The sequence below is a fragment of the Protomyctophum parallelum genome (genome assembly GCF_964188405.1).
Source record: "Protomyctophum parallelum genome assembly, chromosome: 19".
NCBI classification, from domain to species: Eukaryota; Metazoa; Chordata; class Actinopteri; order Myctophiformes; family Myctophidae; genus Protomyctophum; species Protomyctophum parallelum.
In genome coordinates this window covers 31,689,647-31,705,759 of record NC_139717.1, presented here as the reverse complement: position 1 = coordinate 31,705,759, position 16,113 = coordinate 31,689,647, and the positions used below count along the sequence as shown (strand labels likewise).

General features: G+C 43.0%; 1 protein-coding gene across 4 annotated transcripts in view; it reads left to right on the top strand.

Annotated features, from left to right (window-relative positions):
* ryr3 (ryanodine receptor 3) overlaps positions 1–16,113 on the top strand; it is a 169,303-nt gene that overhangs the window by 37,597 nt on the left and 115,593 nt on the right. For all 4 annotated transcript variants that reach the window (XM_083790960.1, XM_083790959.1, XM_083790958.1 and 1 more), the window contains 9 exons: positions 437–549; positions 3,734–3,833; positions 4,363–4,456; positions 5,593–5,670; positions 7,020–7,176; positions 11,316–11,483; positions 12,790–12,911; positions 13,707–13,890; positions 15,115–15,250. In XM_083790960.1, coding sequence (XP_083647086.1) covers positions 437–549; positions 3,734–3,833; positions 4,363–4,456; positions 5,593–5,670; positions 7,020–7,176; positions 11,316–11,483; positions 12,790–12,911; positions 13,707–13,890; positions 15,115–15,250 — 1,152 coding nt within the window. The remainder of the gene's footprint in view (positions 1–436; positions 550–3,733; positions 3,834–4,362; positions 4,457–5,592; positions 5,671–7,019; positions 7,177–11,315; positions 11,484–12,789; positions 12,912–13,706; positions 13,891–15,114; positions 15,251–16,113) is intronic.

Genomic DNA, 16,113 nt, shown 5'->3' with positions numbered 1-16,113 from the left:
CTCCATGTCTCTCCAGCCATTTTGTGTCTCTACTTTTTGTCTGTGCGCCAATGGGTGCTGTGATGCTCTGCTTGTTTCAGCCTGTACAGCACTTTGGTCATCTTCTGTTGTTTTAAATGTGCTATATAAATAAAGTTTGATTTGATTTGAATCAAGATAGAGAACTCAGACAGGATACAGGTTAGTGAAATTGGAAGTGATGACACAAAGAAATGAGCAGACAAAATTGCAACTGGAACAAAATTAAGCTGATAAATGGGCTCACTCTCTTGATTTTGCAACTTACTTAACCACCTGAACATTTATTTACTATTTATTAAAGAGCTGGAGAGATGGGGAGACTCCTGTTACCACTTACCTTTAATAATTCGAAAATGAGTGAGCATAAAGCTCCGTCTGTGCGTGTGTGTGTGTGTGTGTGTGTGTGTGTGTGTAGGAGAGGCGTGTTGGTGGACCATCCATCCAGCGTCCAAACAGAGGTCAGAAGGAGAGAAAGTACGCATAGGAGATGACCTGATTCTTGTCAGTGTTTCCACGGAGCGATATCTGGTAAGCCAGTGTCCAGTAACACTGTTAAACTGTCCCATTTCCAAATAGGAATGACAATATTTCATGTAAATCACACACATGCAAACAGACTAAAGAGGATGTGTTGTGCTTATTGGCATCAGCATTTGTTTTAAAGAGTGCTGTGATTTTTTCCACCCTAAAACATGATCATGTATAATTATTATGTAAGGAGGGAGAATCGTGTGCAAAGTGTGCAGTATTTGTTAAAATGTCGTTTTTATGTGGACACGCTCACCAGTTCATTAAGTATAACTGGTTTGCCTGGTGTGTGGTGATGGGTGTTGATCCACCTGAACTGCTGTGGTTGTATAATAAAGGGGGAGGGGTTAGGGGATATTGTGATGATACGATTTCACTGTTTATTTCATTGGTACGTTTGACTGTCAAGGTTTCAGCCTCCAGGAAGAAACCCTAAATACAAAGGGAAGACATCATTGCACATAACAACCACACCAAGTACTGTCACCTCTTAAAAATCACGGCACTCCATCTTTAATATACTTACATTACAGTTCCTGTACATACCTCAGCATTCAGACATCAGCAAGTTCTTAATGTAAGGAACCGGTGGTTGGAATATTTTTTTTTTTAATTATTATTTTCTGTAAGAATAATTTCATTATAGCATTATAGAGGGTATGCGCATGACATCATCATCATACCCGGAAGTTATGCGGGAATGCCTACTGAGTGGCAAAAAACTACTTTCTGGCCTTGACAGCCCATACATCCAAACAGAAAAGTCCACTGAAAAGGTTTGCAGTGGATGCCCCACATAAATAAGGCTACAGTGTATCCTTCTTGTAGCTGACCTGAGTTCTAAATTGTCTCTTAATTGTCTTCAGATGAGAACCAAGTTCTGGCAGATAGTCCATCTGTCTGGTTTTCCTGTTTGAGCTTGGTTTGTTAAAGAATTTGCCCTGATGCTTATTTGCTGCTTTATCTGAGAATAGAATGGTGTGCTTGGATATATTCAGGGGGCATTATTGAAAAGGCCAAAGCAAGCCACACCACTTTGGTTCACTGCCTCAAACATAGCTCCTAAAACTTTTATAGGCCTCAGACACTGCCTCCGTCCCAGAGTGACGAGGCAATTCAAGAGTAAACTTCAGACATATCTGTAATGGAATTCTGATTACCAGTGAACCCCTGTTGTTGGCTGCTTTGTTATATATTTATTTTATGGATGAGATAAATCTCTCAGATGAGCTGACATTAATGTGCTCTCCCCTATGCAGAAAGTACAGAGCCAACCGTAATTAACTTAATAGAGAAAGAATAGAAGGAATGACAGAGAAGGAAAGAGAGATGACAATAGGGAGAAAGAGATAGGACCAGAGAGAGAAGGCAATACGTTAAGACGTGCCAAGCATCCGATAGCAAGGGCAGCCTTTGCTTTTGGCGTCTGCTCTGAGAGGCAGGTCTGCAATTACTCGCAGAAGCTGGTCCACCGCCAGGCTTTCATCTTCTCTCGCCGATGGGAAATCTTTACCTGATGTGGCCCCGGTGGTAAACTCTGCCACGAAAGAAATGGAACGCATCCTGGATTCAGGCGTGGGGAAATCGGTACGCCCATTACTTTGTGCAATGATTGTGGTCCATGATCATGACACAGCCTTTTCAAGGTTAGGTGGCTATTAGTCTATGTCTCATACAAATGGATGAAACTGTATCAGAAGTCTCATGGGCTCTTCCAGTGGGACAGGTTTGGTGTGGACTCTACACTGTATAGAGGGAGGGGGCCGCACATTTTGACTGGCATGGCCATATGCTTTTTATGGATTCAGCCAACTGTGCGGAGATGGCAAATGATTGACATCAATACCAAAATAGACGGTTGTGGACTTTGTTAACCGACAATGTAACATTATTTATTCATGTGGAAATCAACACTGTGCCCCCACTGGAAATATACTGTTGTAAAGCGATAGGATATTCTGAGATTCCGCTCTCTTCCCCAGCTCAGAATATTGAGATAGGAATCCCTCCAAGCATTTTTGCTGGAATGAAGTATCAACTAGAACTCATAGAGAGCTAAGCCTACAATCATATAGTTAGAGGATATTAATAAAATCTGGGAATACATTTCTTAACAAGAATTTTCTTCACTAATGTGTTTGTAAAGGTGTCTACTAACATGTCCCACATTGGTTTATATTCAACCACCCTAGGGGAAGTTTTGACAGCTGCTGAAAGTTGGGGTACATCAACAACCATTATAAGGCAAAATGTTCTCAATTTCATTATGGTTTAACCCATTTTGGACTGATGCCGATTCTATGCCGCTTTTCTGAAAAACTTCTAATATGTATATAGCAGAATCAAAATAGTGTACATACTGTACAGAACCCCAAGAGGGCTTCCCGTCTAGAAGGGTTAGAACACCAAAAGGGGTTCCCACCCAGAATGGGTTAAGTAGCATGTGACATGTCAAACTAGGGAGTTTGGCCATAGCCACTTGCCCAAATGTGCCTAAATATGCTGACCTCATCACATTTGTGATGACTGGTATGGCTGTTTTTAGCCCAAGGAGTGCAACACTAATGCTTGGAATGGATTCAGAATCATGAAAACCCCCTAGTTTGACATGTCACATGCTACTTAAAGCATAATTAAATTTAGAACATTTTGCCTTATAAATAATGTACCCCAACTTTCAGCAGCTGTCAAAAATTCCCTTAGGGTGGTTGAATAGAAACCAATGTGGGACATGTTAGTAGACACTTTTACAAACACATTGGTAAAGAAAATTCTTGGTAAGAAATGTATTCCCAGATTTGCCATTATTGATTGCAACGAAGGACAACGCTGTGTCCTTGTCCCTTGTGTGGTTTTACTGGAACTTAGCTGTGTGTGTGTGTGTGTGTGTGTGTGTGTGTGTGTGTGTGTGTGTGTGTGTGTGTGTGTGTGTGTGTGTGTGTGTGTGTGTGTGTGTGTGTGTGTGTGTGTGTGTGTGTGTGTGTGTGTGTGTGTGTGTGTGTGTGTGTGTGTGTGTGTGTGTGTGTGTGTGTGTGTGAAGAGAAAAATACACACAAACACACATGCAGGCACACCTGCGTGTAGGGCACATTCATCTGCAGACACACACACACACACACATGGGCAAGCACTTACGGTATACAGCACCCAGCCTTGAATAAACCATGCTGTCCCTCTCTTGCAGCATTTGTCTATCGCCAACAACGCTGTTGCCGCCGATGCAGCCTTCATACAGACTCTGTGGAACGTCCAGCCCACCTGCTCTAACAGCAACGTGGCTGTAGGCAAGTTCAGAGGACCCTCATCATCACCAATAACAACTGTTCCTCTCTGTTCCTATGTCGTTTCTCAGGAGTTAAACTTTGCAGCAGTCTCACACAGCCAGAAAATCGGAAACCTCTTCCTACTGATTGTCTGACTGAAATTCCTCCTCTGACAAACCACACCCACTGCCTCGAAAACAAACCCTGTTACCGTTCCAATATGACAAACTGCCCCATAGTCTTTGCATTGGTTTTGCAGTGCAGTTTGTTTTTACATTTCAGAAGTGTTTCCACCCAGTTCTAACCCGTACATTGAATGTAGATGTCACCAGACGTATCGGTAGGTGGAGATGTCCCATCAGCTTGCTGTGTGAGACTACCGTTGCTCTGTCTGTACTATCTGTCTTGTTTATGGCACGAGGCAGCGCTGTACTGTACAACTAAGTATAAAATAAGGCCTAAAGGTTCAAATGCAGATAGATATATACTTTTCACCTGGCTTCTAGTAATATCCCTGTCTTGATTACCGAGTGTTCTCTTTGGCCAACAGGACATCTGGTTGGTGGGCATGTGATGCGCCTGTTCCATGGCCATGATGAGACCTTGACCATCCCTAATGCAGATCAGAGCGAAGAGGAGCAGAGGTAGGTGGCTCCAAACTCCATTTGCATTTTAACTGGAGTGGCTTTTTGGCCACAAGGTTAGCCTGGAAACCAGACGAATCTGCCAATGCAAAAAAGAATAGTCTGGCCATGCCCGGCTATACCACAATAAGCTGTGTGGAAGCTGGGAAGGTGGCTGGGGAAATGTCAGAAATGTTCAGTCATCATCTGCACAGCGAAGTCCTGAATCCCATTTAAATTAACTCTCATGATTTAGCCGTGGGTGACACTGGGCAGTCTTCAGGTGTGACTGTTTGCAACTGTGTGAGTGAAGCAGGGAATTGCTGAAAAAGAGGCTTATACAATAGTGAAACATTTCCTATGTATGAAAAAAAAATCACACCCGTGTGAAGTGAGAGGCACTCTTATCATCTTACAACATCGTGGACAAAACAAACAAAGGACGGACAAAAAAAACATTAAACCTGTATATAGAAAAAAAGAAAAGCAATGGAAGCTTTTCAACCTTCAAATCACCTTGAAGGAAGGCTGTATGCAGTCTGTTATCTGACTGTTTTTGGAAAGGAATAAAGCAAAAATAATCAAATACAAACTTTAATCAATGAGTCAGTTGGCATTTAATAAAATGTCAGTGGGTGCCTTTTCTACAGGTGTGAATCCATAGATAATATTTCTAGGTTTCAGATTAACCCATTTTGGGAGGGAACCCCTTTTGGTGCATTATGTTATGCTTTAGCTATTGAAAAATAGCAGATCTACAAGCTCATAGCTTGTAGGTCTGCTATTTTTGAAAAATCGAAGAGCGACTGACATAGAAACATAGCTTTTTCTGAAAACTGTCATTTTCAAACAGACATTTTTAGAATCTGATCTCAGGTCAAAATGGGTTAAGACACACATTAATGTGGACACACATGAAGGTCATAGAAATAATTCATGTTTAATGGCCCCTTTTTGGCAAGGTGCAGGGCACTGCATACATTCTTTTATCATTTCCAATAGCTCAAGCAGTAAAGATTTTATAATGCTTTTATCATCGACTTTGGCACCAAGCGTCATCAGAACCTGTCCAAGCTATTATACCATATACATATCTTACACTGCATTATAGAAGAAACAGAAGTGAAAGAGCCCTTCTCTCCACTCTGTTTTCCCAGGATAGTGAACTATGAGGCGTCGGGCAAGGGAGCTTCTAAATCACGCTCCCTTTGGAGACTGGAGCCTCTGAGGATCAGGTGAGATCACACGTGAATGTCATATGAAACACCCTCAAACATATGTATATACAGTATGCACACACGCACGCACACACGCATAATCGCGTACACACACGCACACACACACACACACACACACACACACACACACACACACACACACACACACACACACAGTAATAATACACCACCCCCAAAAATATGGAAACACTTCTCATTAAATCCTCACATTACATAAAGGCCCATAACATGAGCCTCTTAAGGCTACATAAATACGATGAGGTCATAATTATTTTAACCCATTGATGCCTGAGGCCGAATCTGGGAACGCCTTCTAGGGCCTGACCTAAGGTTTCTGAAAACCTTCAAATTATGATGATTTTCTTTTAAATAGTTATGTTGCTATATGTATAGCAATAGCTGATGAGACACAGAGAGCGCGCTGGCATCAAGGGTAGAACAACGTATACGTTGCACCAGGCGTCAAGCGTGCAGCCCTGAATACTGAAGTACTTAGTTGGTGCATTTTTGTATGATAGATGAAAATGTCCCAGGCAAGTTTATGTGCTGTATAAGGCTCCTACCAATTAGGGGGCTGCATTCTCCAGTCAGGTCAGGTTTACAGCCATTATCCCATCTCTCTCTCTCTCTCTCTCTCTCTCTCTCTCTCTCTCTCTCTCTATCTCCAAATGTCTTTTAGTTTTTGAGTGCTTCTGCACCTCTTGGACACTTTTGTGTCCAATGCCATAAATACTGCTAAAAATATATATATATTCCATTCCATTCTGTTGCAGGGCTGCATTCTGCAGTCAGGTCAGGTTTACAGCCATTATCCCATCTCTCTCTCTCTCTCTCTCTCTCTCTCTCTCTCTCTCTCTCTCTCTCTCTCTCTCTCTCCCCCCACATATGCACACCCACACAATTTCCCCAAAGTCACATCTTCAGCTCTTTGAACATTCACAGACTGCATCAAGGAAACCATTTGCTCGTTCCAAAGCTTCACCTGTGAGACGAGAGACGAAACGTCTTCCAAATTGCAAACTCCAGTCAGAGTTCCATTCCATTCCATAGCAATCTGTTTCATATCCATACCTCACTTCTTCAATGAGGATATGACATTTTTGTGAGTTAAGATAAACTGCTTCCATTTTCAGCAGTGTGGAGATTTTACAGTTGTATCCAGGGTTCGATAAAAAGAAAAACCACACAATTTAAAACTTAAATGACATTAACTAAACCCTCAGGGTAGGGGAAGGTATCAAATTAAATTGCTGTGAGTGTTCTATATAATCAGTCAGCTGACAAATAAAAAGCTGGCGATATATGACTTGTGACATATTTGTGGGTGCATGTGTGCTGCTGATTAGCTGGTGCGGTAGTCACATCCGCTGGGGCCAATCGTTCCGCCTGCGCCATCTCTCCACCGGCCACTACCTGGCTAAGACGGAGGACGGCAGTCTGGTCCTACAGGACAGACTGAAGTCTGACACCAAAGCCACCGCTTTCTGCTTCAGGCCCTCCAAGGTCAGTGTACAGTACTTACTTACTTACCATACTTATTTACTTATGCCTATCGCTCCTTTTCATGGAGCATAGGCCGTTGACTACAGTCCACCAGAGCACTCTCTGGCAGACTGTAGTCAACGATCAGTGTGCCTTTGCTAAATCCATCCATTCAAAGAATGATCAATATCTCTAGTGAATGTGTTGCTCAGAGCAACTAGCAAAACAGTTTTATATTTATGAGTGATTCTTTTGTCCAAGCTGTAGATACTGGAAAAACATTCTTAAATACCTTATCTGAAAGGTCTTACTATAAACAACTGTTTTCAAAACCTCTGACCAGTGACATTTCAAATCTTGATATCTCAGTTTTCTGAGAGAGCATTAAATGCAGTTGTATGACCATGACTGAGAGAAGGTTTGCAGAGCTCGAGGGCCCTGTTTTACGCGTGTTACATTCCCTTGCAATGTCTAGGGGTAATAATAACGGCTGGCACGTGAACTGTTAACTCATTCCCAGCTAGGAACGTATATTATATACATCATACGTCATCATACATCACATTCCGTGCTCAGCCAATCAGCTGAGCACATTCCGTGCTCAAACGGACAGACACACAATTGGTTTAAAATAAAAAGCATTACGTTATAGTATACTTTAGATATTAAAAAATTGCAGATCCACTGCTGTGGTTGTTATGATTGGTTCTAATGAACAATGGACTGCAAGCCTTTGAATCTGTAATTCTCTGTCTCAAACATTTTAGCCAAAATACATCAGAGATGTTATTCCAATCACAACATTTCCACAACCAAATCATCAACATTTTAAATGATAATACAATAATAACAATTAACAGTACGGTAGGACATTCGTATACGTTTTATTTTCACAGCTATTAATTTGATGTGTTTGTGTTTGTAGCAGCCATGCATGTATTCCACTGGCCTAATTCTAACTGACCCTGTTGATGGCTGTTTTCAATTAGGTAGTCATGGGGCATTTCTCATCAGAGCATGAAGACCCTGCACGCCTTTAATTTATTTATTATTGAGTATTTTCACTTCTCATTCCTTATCCTTAACTCCTCTTACTTTATTTCTCCGCCTTAACAACCCATATTTTTCATCCACTATTTTTCTATCCCTTCAGGGTTCCATTTTAACAGCATTATGCTAAAACATAATAAAAAAGGAGGCACTTTAGAATCTCAGAAGTGCTCCTTTCTTTCGAAAATATGTCCCTGTGGAACGTGTTGGCTTCCTCCATGTCTCGCTTTCTCCTTGCTCCCTTCATTGTCGGTGTGTTCTGCTGTCACTCGGTTCCTATGTAAAGGTCACCGTGTTGGAACAGTGGCATTTAATGTTCTCCCCTGTAATCCATCCCATCTCTGCCAGGCCGTGAACGCAGCAGCGCTAACGAGGCGAGCACGCAGTCCCCCTATTCAATCAATCAATCAATCAATCAAAACTTTATTTGTATAGCACAGTTCATACAGCAAGTGCAACTCAATGTGCTTCACAGTTTACAAATATAAAAACATTAGAAAAAAATAAAGAAAACATTTTAAAAACATTAAAGATAAACATAAACAAGGATAATGATATGAGCTAATTAAACGCAATGTTAAAAAGGTATGTCTTAAGGTTTCTTTTAAAAATGTCCGTGGATTCAGAGAGCCGCAGGTTAACTGGCAGGCTGTTCCACATTACAGGACCATAATGGCTAAAGGCTGCTTCTCCATGCCTTTTAGTCTTAGGTCTAGTCCTAGGAACCTCTAAGAGAGCAGTTCCCGAGGATCTAAGAGCTCTTCCAGGCACGTACCCAGGGAGCATTTCGGACAAATATGTGGGTGCATTACCATGGATAGATTTAAAAACCAGCAGAAGGACCTTAAAATCAATTCTAGATAAAACAGGCAACCAGTGAAGGGATTTTAAAATGGGTGTGATGTGTGCTCTCCGTCTGGTCTTGGTCAGTACGCGTGCTGCTGCATTCTGGACTAGTTGCAGCCGGGCAACTTCTTTTTTGGGGACACCAGATAGGAGAGCATTGCAGTAGTCTAGCCTGCTAGTGATGAATGCGTGCATCAGTCTTTCTGTGTCAGCTTGTGAGAGAAACCCACGGACTCTGACAATATTCCTCAGGTGATAAAATGATATTTTGGTGATGTTGCTGATGTGGGCCTTGAAATTCAGATTTGAGTCAAGTATGACACCAAGGTTTTTTACCTGATCCTTGGTGCTTAATGAGCAGGATTTTAGTTTGTGAGATATTTGTTCCCTGTGGGGGCCATCTCCAATAACTAAGATTTCCGTTTTATCTTTATTTAGCTGGAGAAAGTTTTCTGACATCCAGACATTGATGTCCGAGATGCAGTTTGTTAGGGTGTCAATGGGGCTGAGGTCCTTAGGGGATACAGATATATAAAGCTGTGTGTCGTCCGCATAGCTATGGAAATCAATTTTGTGTCTCCTGATGACATTGCCAAGTGGCAACATGTACAAATTAAAAAGCATAGGACCTAGAATAGAGCCTTGGGGAACCCCACATGTCATCTCCGTCTTTTCAGAGGTATGGTCACCCAGGGCTACAAAGGACTCTCGACCTGTCAGATAGGATCTAAACCACTTGAGGACAGTGCCAGAGAGACCAACGTGGTGCTCAAGTCTGTTCAGGAGAGTGTTGTGGTCGATTGTATCAAACGCTGCACTGAGGTCCAGGAGGACAAGGACGGACAGGTGCTTAGTGTCAGCGTTCACTCTAAGGTCATTTATGACCTTGACTAGGGCCGTCTCTGTGCTATGATTTGGTCTGAATCCAGACTGGAATAGTTCAAGAATATTATTATTGTTTAAAAACTCGTGTAGTTGATTAAAGACCAGTTTTTCTAAAATCTTACTTAAGAATGGAAGATTTGATTGGACCATGAAGCCACGTGACGCCATCACGCAATGGCGCATACATTTAGCATAAATGAGTTGAACTAAACCTACCTCTCCCATGCACTTCAGTCTACAATTTACAATTTAGGCATTTAGCAGATGCTCTTAATCCAGAGCGATTTACATTAAGCAAGAACAAAAAGGCATGGGAATGCATCACATATATAAAATGCATTTATCATGAAACATGCGTAAGCGAACGTAACTAGAACATATCTATATAATGACACTATAGTATCATTATATAGATATGTTCTAGTATAGCATAGTATAGTATATATACAGTTTATATGAATATATTCATACTAGAAAAAGTGCCCTTCTGGGCACAGGTCTCCACCAGGTTATCCACAGATCCGTGCAGTTAGAGGTAAAAACACTTTTCGGCCAGTTATAGCGCCACCTTGAGGCTGAGTTGAAATTGTTCATGTGGCATTTCGTCCTCGGCCTAGTGGGAATGTGCGTGCACAATTTCACGGAAATCACGCGATGTGTTCATGATTTACAGCATTTTGTTTGAAACTGAGCACTCCTGTGAACTTTGGAAGCCAATCTTAACCAATCAGGATGGAGTCTGAGAAATCTGAAAGACCCGTTTCGTTGAATGGCTCTAGAGAGACTGTGAACTAATTTGCGTGATGTTTGGACAAAATCTGTAGGTGTACTGTGAAAAAACTTGTTTTGCACAAAGCGGCCTCCTGGTGGCGCTATAACAGGCCGTTCTGGAAAGTTTGGGGCAGAGGTTCATCGTTGGCATCCAGGGAGTGTGTGTGCAAAATTTGGCATCGACCGGGTTAACGGTGGCCGAGATTAGCTGTTCACGGACACACGGACGGACACACGGACGGACGGACGGACGGACACACGGACGGACGAAGTGCAAAACATACTCTCCCCACATGCCTTCGGCCTGGTGGAGACAATAAACTGTATATATACTATACTATGCTATACATATGTACTATGAAGTGCTATGACTACATACAATGCAATTATTGTGCTGTCTACATGACATGCTATAGGTCTGTTTCAAATGCTGTCTAAGTCTAAAAAGTGCTATCTAAGGGGGTAGGGTACGTAAGTGCTATGGGCCATGATGGAGTCTGAAAAGGTGGGTTTTCAGACCACGGCGGGAGATTGGGAGTGATGCTGCCGTTCTGAGTCTAAGCACAATATGTCTTGTGCGCGTGTGTCTCCATGTGTGAATCCAACAGGAAAAGGTGGTTGACTCTGGTGTGAAGAGAGACATCGATGGCATGGGCGCGCCAGAGATCAAGTACGGAGACTCCATCTGCTTCGTCATGCACGTAGCGACAGGCCTGTGGCTGTCCTACCTGGCACCTGACGCAAAGTCTATCCGCCTAGGTATCATGAAAAGAAGGGTGAGCAACAAATGCTTTTTTCCATTACGCAGTAAATGTTTAATGAATGCGTTAAAATAGTCAATACCCTGGCCTGAAACAGTGCCTGCATTCAGTACCTACAAAAGGTGTTGACGGTGGACTGTGACTCTGTGAGTGAAGGATGTTTCTGTCTGGAAATATAATAGTGCATAAAGGGTCCAAGTCCATAGACTTTGCTGCCACATGACATCACGGGGGCATGCCGCATGAATAAGATAAACATAAAAAGTCCATAGACTTGTCTGCCACATGACGTCACGAGGGGAACACACAAAGCCAGGTGTTGGAGGGGCTAGCACCCCTCAAAAAATAAAAATACATTCTCATCATTGCAGACTAATTAAATGATGCGGTCTGAAATATAATGCTTATGTAATCTAACTCCATGTACAGTGGGATCATGGGTAGTCATCCCGATTTATCATAACACCTCTGATCTCAATACACAGCAACTTGTCACACCCAATCAAACGGGAGCGTTAGCTGTCCCTGACTGCTCAGAGTTGGCACAGCTCCCGCACAGTGACTAGTCCCCCAATATCCCAGGACATAGGAGACGGCGGCCTATTTAAATGTGATAATGGGGTCTCGCAGAGGGAGGGCGACAGTGGAGGACGGCTTACAGTTAGTTTTGGGGGAGAGAGAGCTTAGAGAGTTTAGGGCGGCATGAGGAGTGACGCTCGTCTCTGGGCGCATTGCCAGGGACAGCAAAAGGCCCAAAAAGGCCCAACCCCCACACACACACACACACACACACACACACGCACACGTGCAGACTACAATTGGATTAAGCCGTTTTATTACAATGAGTCAGATTACCCTGGTGTCGTGGTCTAGAAATCTATACCAGTGGTTCTCAAACATTGTCATGTCAACAACACTCAAATGTACCGGTATATGTATTTGGCTGTGAACCCCCGATTTGAACAGATTTAGTGTAATTTGTGTTTTTAAAGATGGGGTTCCATGCTTTTTGTAAATTTTTCAGTTGTTTTAATTTTTTCCCGGAGCAAGCAGGCAGGCCCTGTTACCTCAGTGGTACAATTGTCAGCACTTGCACAGTAGACCCAAGTTAAAATCCAGAAGGTAGAGGAGGAAAGTTACATAGTGCAGCATTCATGTAATCATGTTACATTATCATTAATATCCTACTGTTTTGCCATTCATTTGGGGGTCCACTTGCAATATGGTCACAGCAGTGGTCCCCGGCCTCCAGGCTGGGGATGGCTGCTCTCAGTCTGCTCTAACACTATAACAAGATTATTTTGTGTGTTTCCTGAGCCAGGCCTGCCTGGCTCCTGAAGGCCACATGGATGATGGGCTGTTCCTGCAGATGTGTCTGCACGAAGAGTCTCGGGCCGCACGCATCATCCGCAACACCACAAGCCTGTTCAACGATTTCATCAAGTAATGGAAGGGCTTCCCCTGCATGCATGCACGCACGCACGCACTTGCACGCACACACACACACACACACACACACACACACACACACACACACACACACACACACACACACACACACACACACACACACACACATTTTGTTAAATTTAGTTAGAACGAATGATGATCTCATACTGTATATCAGCTAGAGCAAGAGAGAGATGAGAAAGCTATCCATATAGATTTTCTTTTTCTAGGCCATCAACTGTAGTTGGGTAGAGTTGAATAGGAGAATGGATGTGGGGCGGCTGCGTTTTCCACACGGAGAACTTAGGTTATTGATGTGCAAATGAGGAGACATGGGTGCAGTGTTTGGGCGCTCCATCAGAGAATTGGAATTTGCATCTGCTGCTGAGCAATGCAATGGTGGTCTCCAATTTCACGGCACACTTGACCTCGCCTCAAGGCACACCACTTGAGAACCTCCACAGTATATGAATACCACTACACACGCACACACACACACACACACACACACACACACACACACACACACACACACACACACACACACACACACACACCCCCCAGTATTTAATCACTGCTCATCAAATCCTCATTTACTACCGGTAATTAGTCATTTCTCATAATCGAGAAATTAGCTCCTAACTCAGATAGCTTAATAGTCTGATGTTATAATGAATGAATTCGGGTCACCTCTGCATCAAGTTTCAGGCACCTATTCCAGAGTGGGATAATGCTAAGATCGTGAGTGTTCCAGTAATCCAGTTTCTTTCTGTCTCTGTCTGTGTCCAGGGCTCTGGACAGTGCTGGGGAGGGGGGGGACAGCGCAGCTGTGGCAGGGTACGTGGACGAGGTGCTGCAGACGCTGACAGACCTGATTGAGTATTTCAAACAGCCAGACGAGGAGCTGGAACACGAGGAGAAACAGAGTCTGCTCCGCTCGCTCATCAAGCGACAAGATATCTTTAAAGAAGAGGTATGAGCACAGAGCAGTGAGAACCATATCTCCATTATTATCCTTGCATAACCAGGCTCTCCTAGATTTTGTAACGTCCTGACTAGAGTGATCCGGACAAGATCACTCTATTTTCTCGTACTAATATCCATATCTGGTCCATAGCCTCCATAGGGTCTATCCATAGCATCGCCAGTCACTACAAATTATAATAAAGCAAGGACATATTCTAAGAAGCACTTCGTGAAATCTCAAATCTGCCGGTTTCACAAGATGTCACAGGTTTGTGGGCAAATTATTTTAGGACTAGGGAGTGCAGGCTATATCCGTCCCAATTGATTCTCTCTAGACTTCCCAGCTTACTCCATACAGTATGGATCCTACAGTAAGTAATATCCTCTATTGGACAAAACTATTGTCTACTCACTTTGTGTCTAAGATGGTTATTTAAGCTCTGTTCCGGGAACGCTACTGTGGCATGCTAAAATAGCTGTATACAATGCTAAAATAGCAGCCACAGTAGCCAAATTTTAAATCTAGTAAAGTTCAGATTGGTCTGCAACTCTGTAACCCAGAGCTTGTAGACAGAAATGGTGTCATGCTATAGCCTAGTGAGCAGTAGCGAGGACTGATGGTTGGAAGTGTCTCAAGTAGCGTGTGCCATGATCCAGCAAAGGATTTCCAAAGTGTCCTTGAAAGGTGTACAGATGTGTGGAAACAAAATTACGTGTGTAAAAACTGTAAATATAGTATAGTACCGGTATATCTAAAAGAATCGTCATGTCAAGGACCCCCAAAATGATTTGGCCCGCACCCCCATCATCTACAAAATATTTTGTGCCAGGGACCTCCTCCAGAAGCAAAGCTTAGAGTTAAAAATGTACAAATCTACAAGCTCTCATGGTCAAAGTGGTTAAAATGATTGTTAGTTGGGGACCCCATGGTACCTCCCAAGGAACCCTGTGGGTCCTCTGACCCCACTTTGACAACCAGTGGTATACTACATACGGCTTGTGTTTGTTAGACCATCTACAAGTAGTATTCTATTCTACTCCCAACAAAGACCTATTCTCATCTTGTTATAATATCGTACCAATTCAAGTAGTATTGTCAAACCTAGTTTTCCTACGTGGGCATGCATAATGTATAATTGCATTACTTTCGTTTGCATTGCATTCCGGTGTGACAGTGTGACCAGGAGATTATCGAGGGTAACAATAATCTTGTTTTTTTTTCGTCCCACAGGGCATGCTGTCCCTCTTGTGCAAATGCGTAGACCGGATGAACGTGTACAACAGCGCCGCCCACTTTGCAGAGATGGCCGGGGAGGAGGCAGGCGCCGCCTGGAAGGACATCCTCAACCTACTCTACGAGCTCCTGGGTAAGGCGGTGGGGGTGGGAGTGCGTTCGGAGAGCCATGAAGTATTAATCTGTCCCACAGCAGCAGACCATTCCTCTATCCACCACTCCTCTCAACTCAGTTCCTCCTCAATGTCAGATATCGCTCCTTCCTTCCTTCCCTCCATCATCTGGAATGCACAGACGGTGACAAACTTAGTTAGAACGAATGACGGTACTTACTTTTTGGATCGTCAGTAACAAGATGATACATCTCATGATACACAAAAGAAGAAGTTAGCAACAAGGGAGGATGAGAAAGAGAAAGATGGGGGTAGAGAGAGAGAGAGAGAGAGACAGACAGACAGAGAGAGAGAGAATATTTTATTTAGGATGCAGAGTAGGACAGTAAACCAACGTTTTGGCCGTTAAGCCTTCTTCAGGGAATGTGAATGGAATGTAAATGTAGTTAACCCATTAAGACCTGAGGCCGTTTCTAATGCAATTCCCAAATCAGTAGTTCTCACACTTTCAAGATTTTTCAAAAATGTAAAAATCACACTTGTGTGAAGTGAGGGGAGCTCTTATCATCATACTGTACATCATTTCGGCTACATCACATTCCTCAGCCAATCCAAAAGTAGCCAAAAGTAATTTCGGCCAATCACAATTTGCGACTTTTCTGGCCTCAAATGAATGTAAATGTGCAAACTTGCAGGGGGGCACAAATCGACATGCTGTGAGCTTGTATATCTGCTATTTTTTAATAGCCTACGCAAAAATCTAAAACGACACAGCTGTCCCGGTTTTTAATGTGTAGACTAAACCACATCTCATATTCCGGATGCCTTTTGGATCACACCACTCTCCTGATGAGATAAAGGGGTGTGGCTAGCAGTCACAACG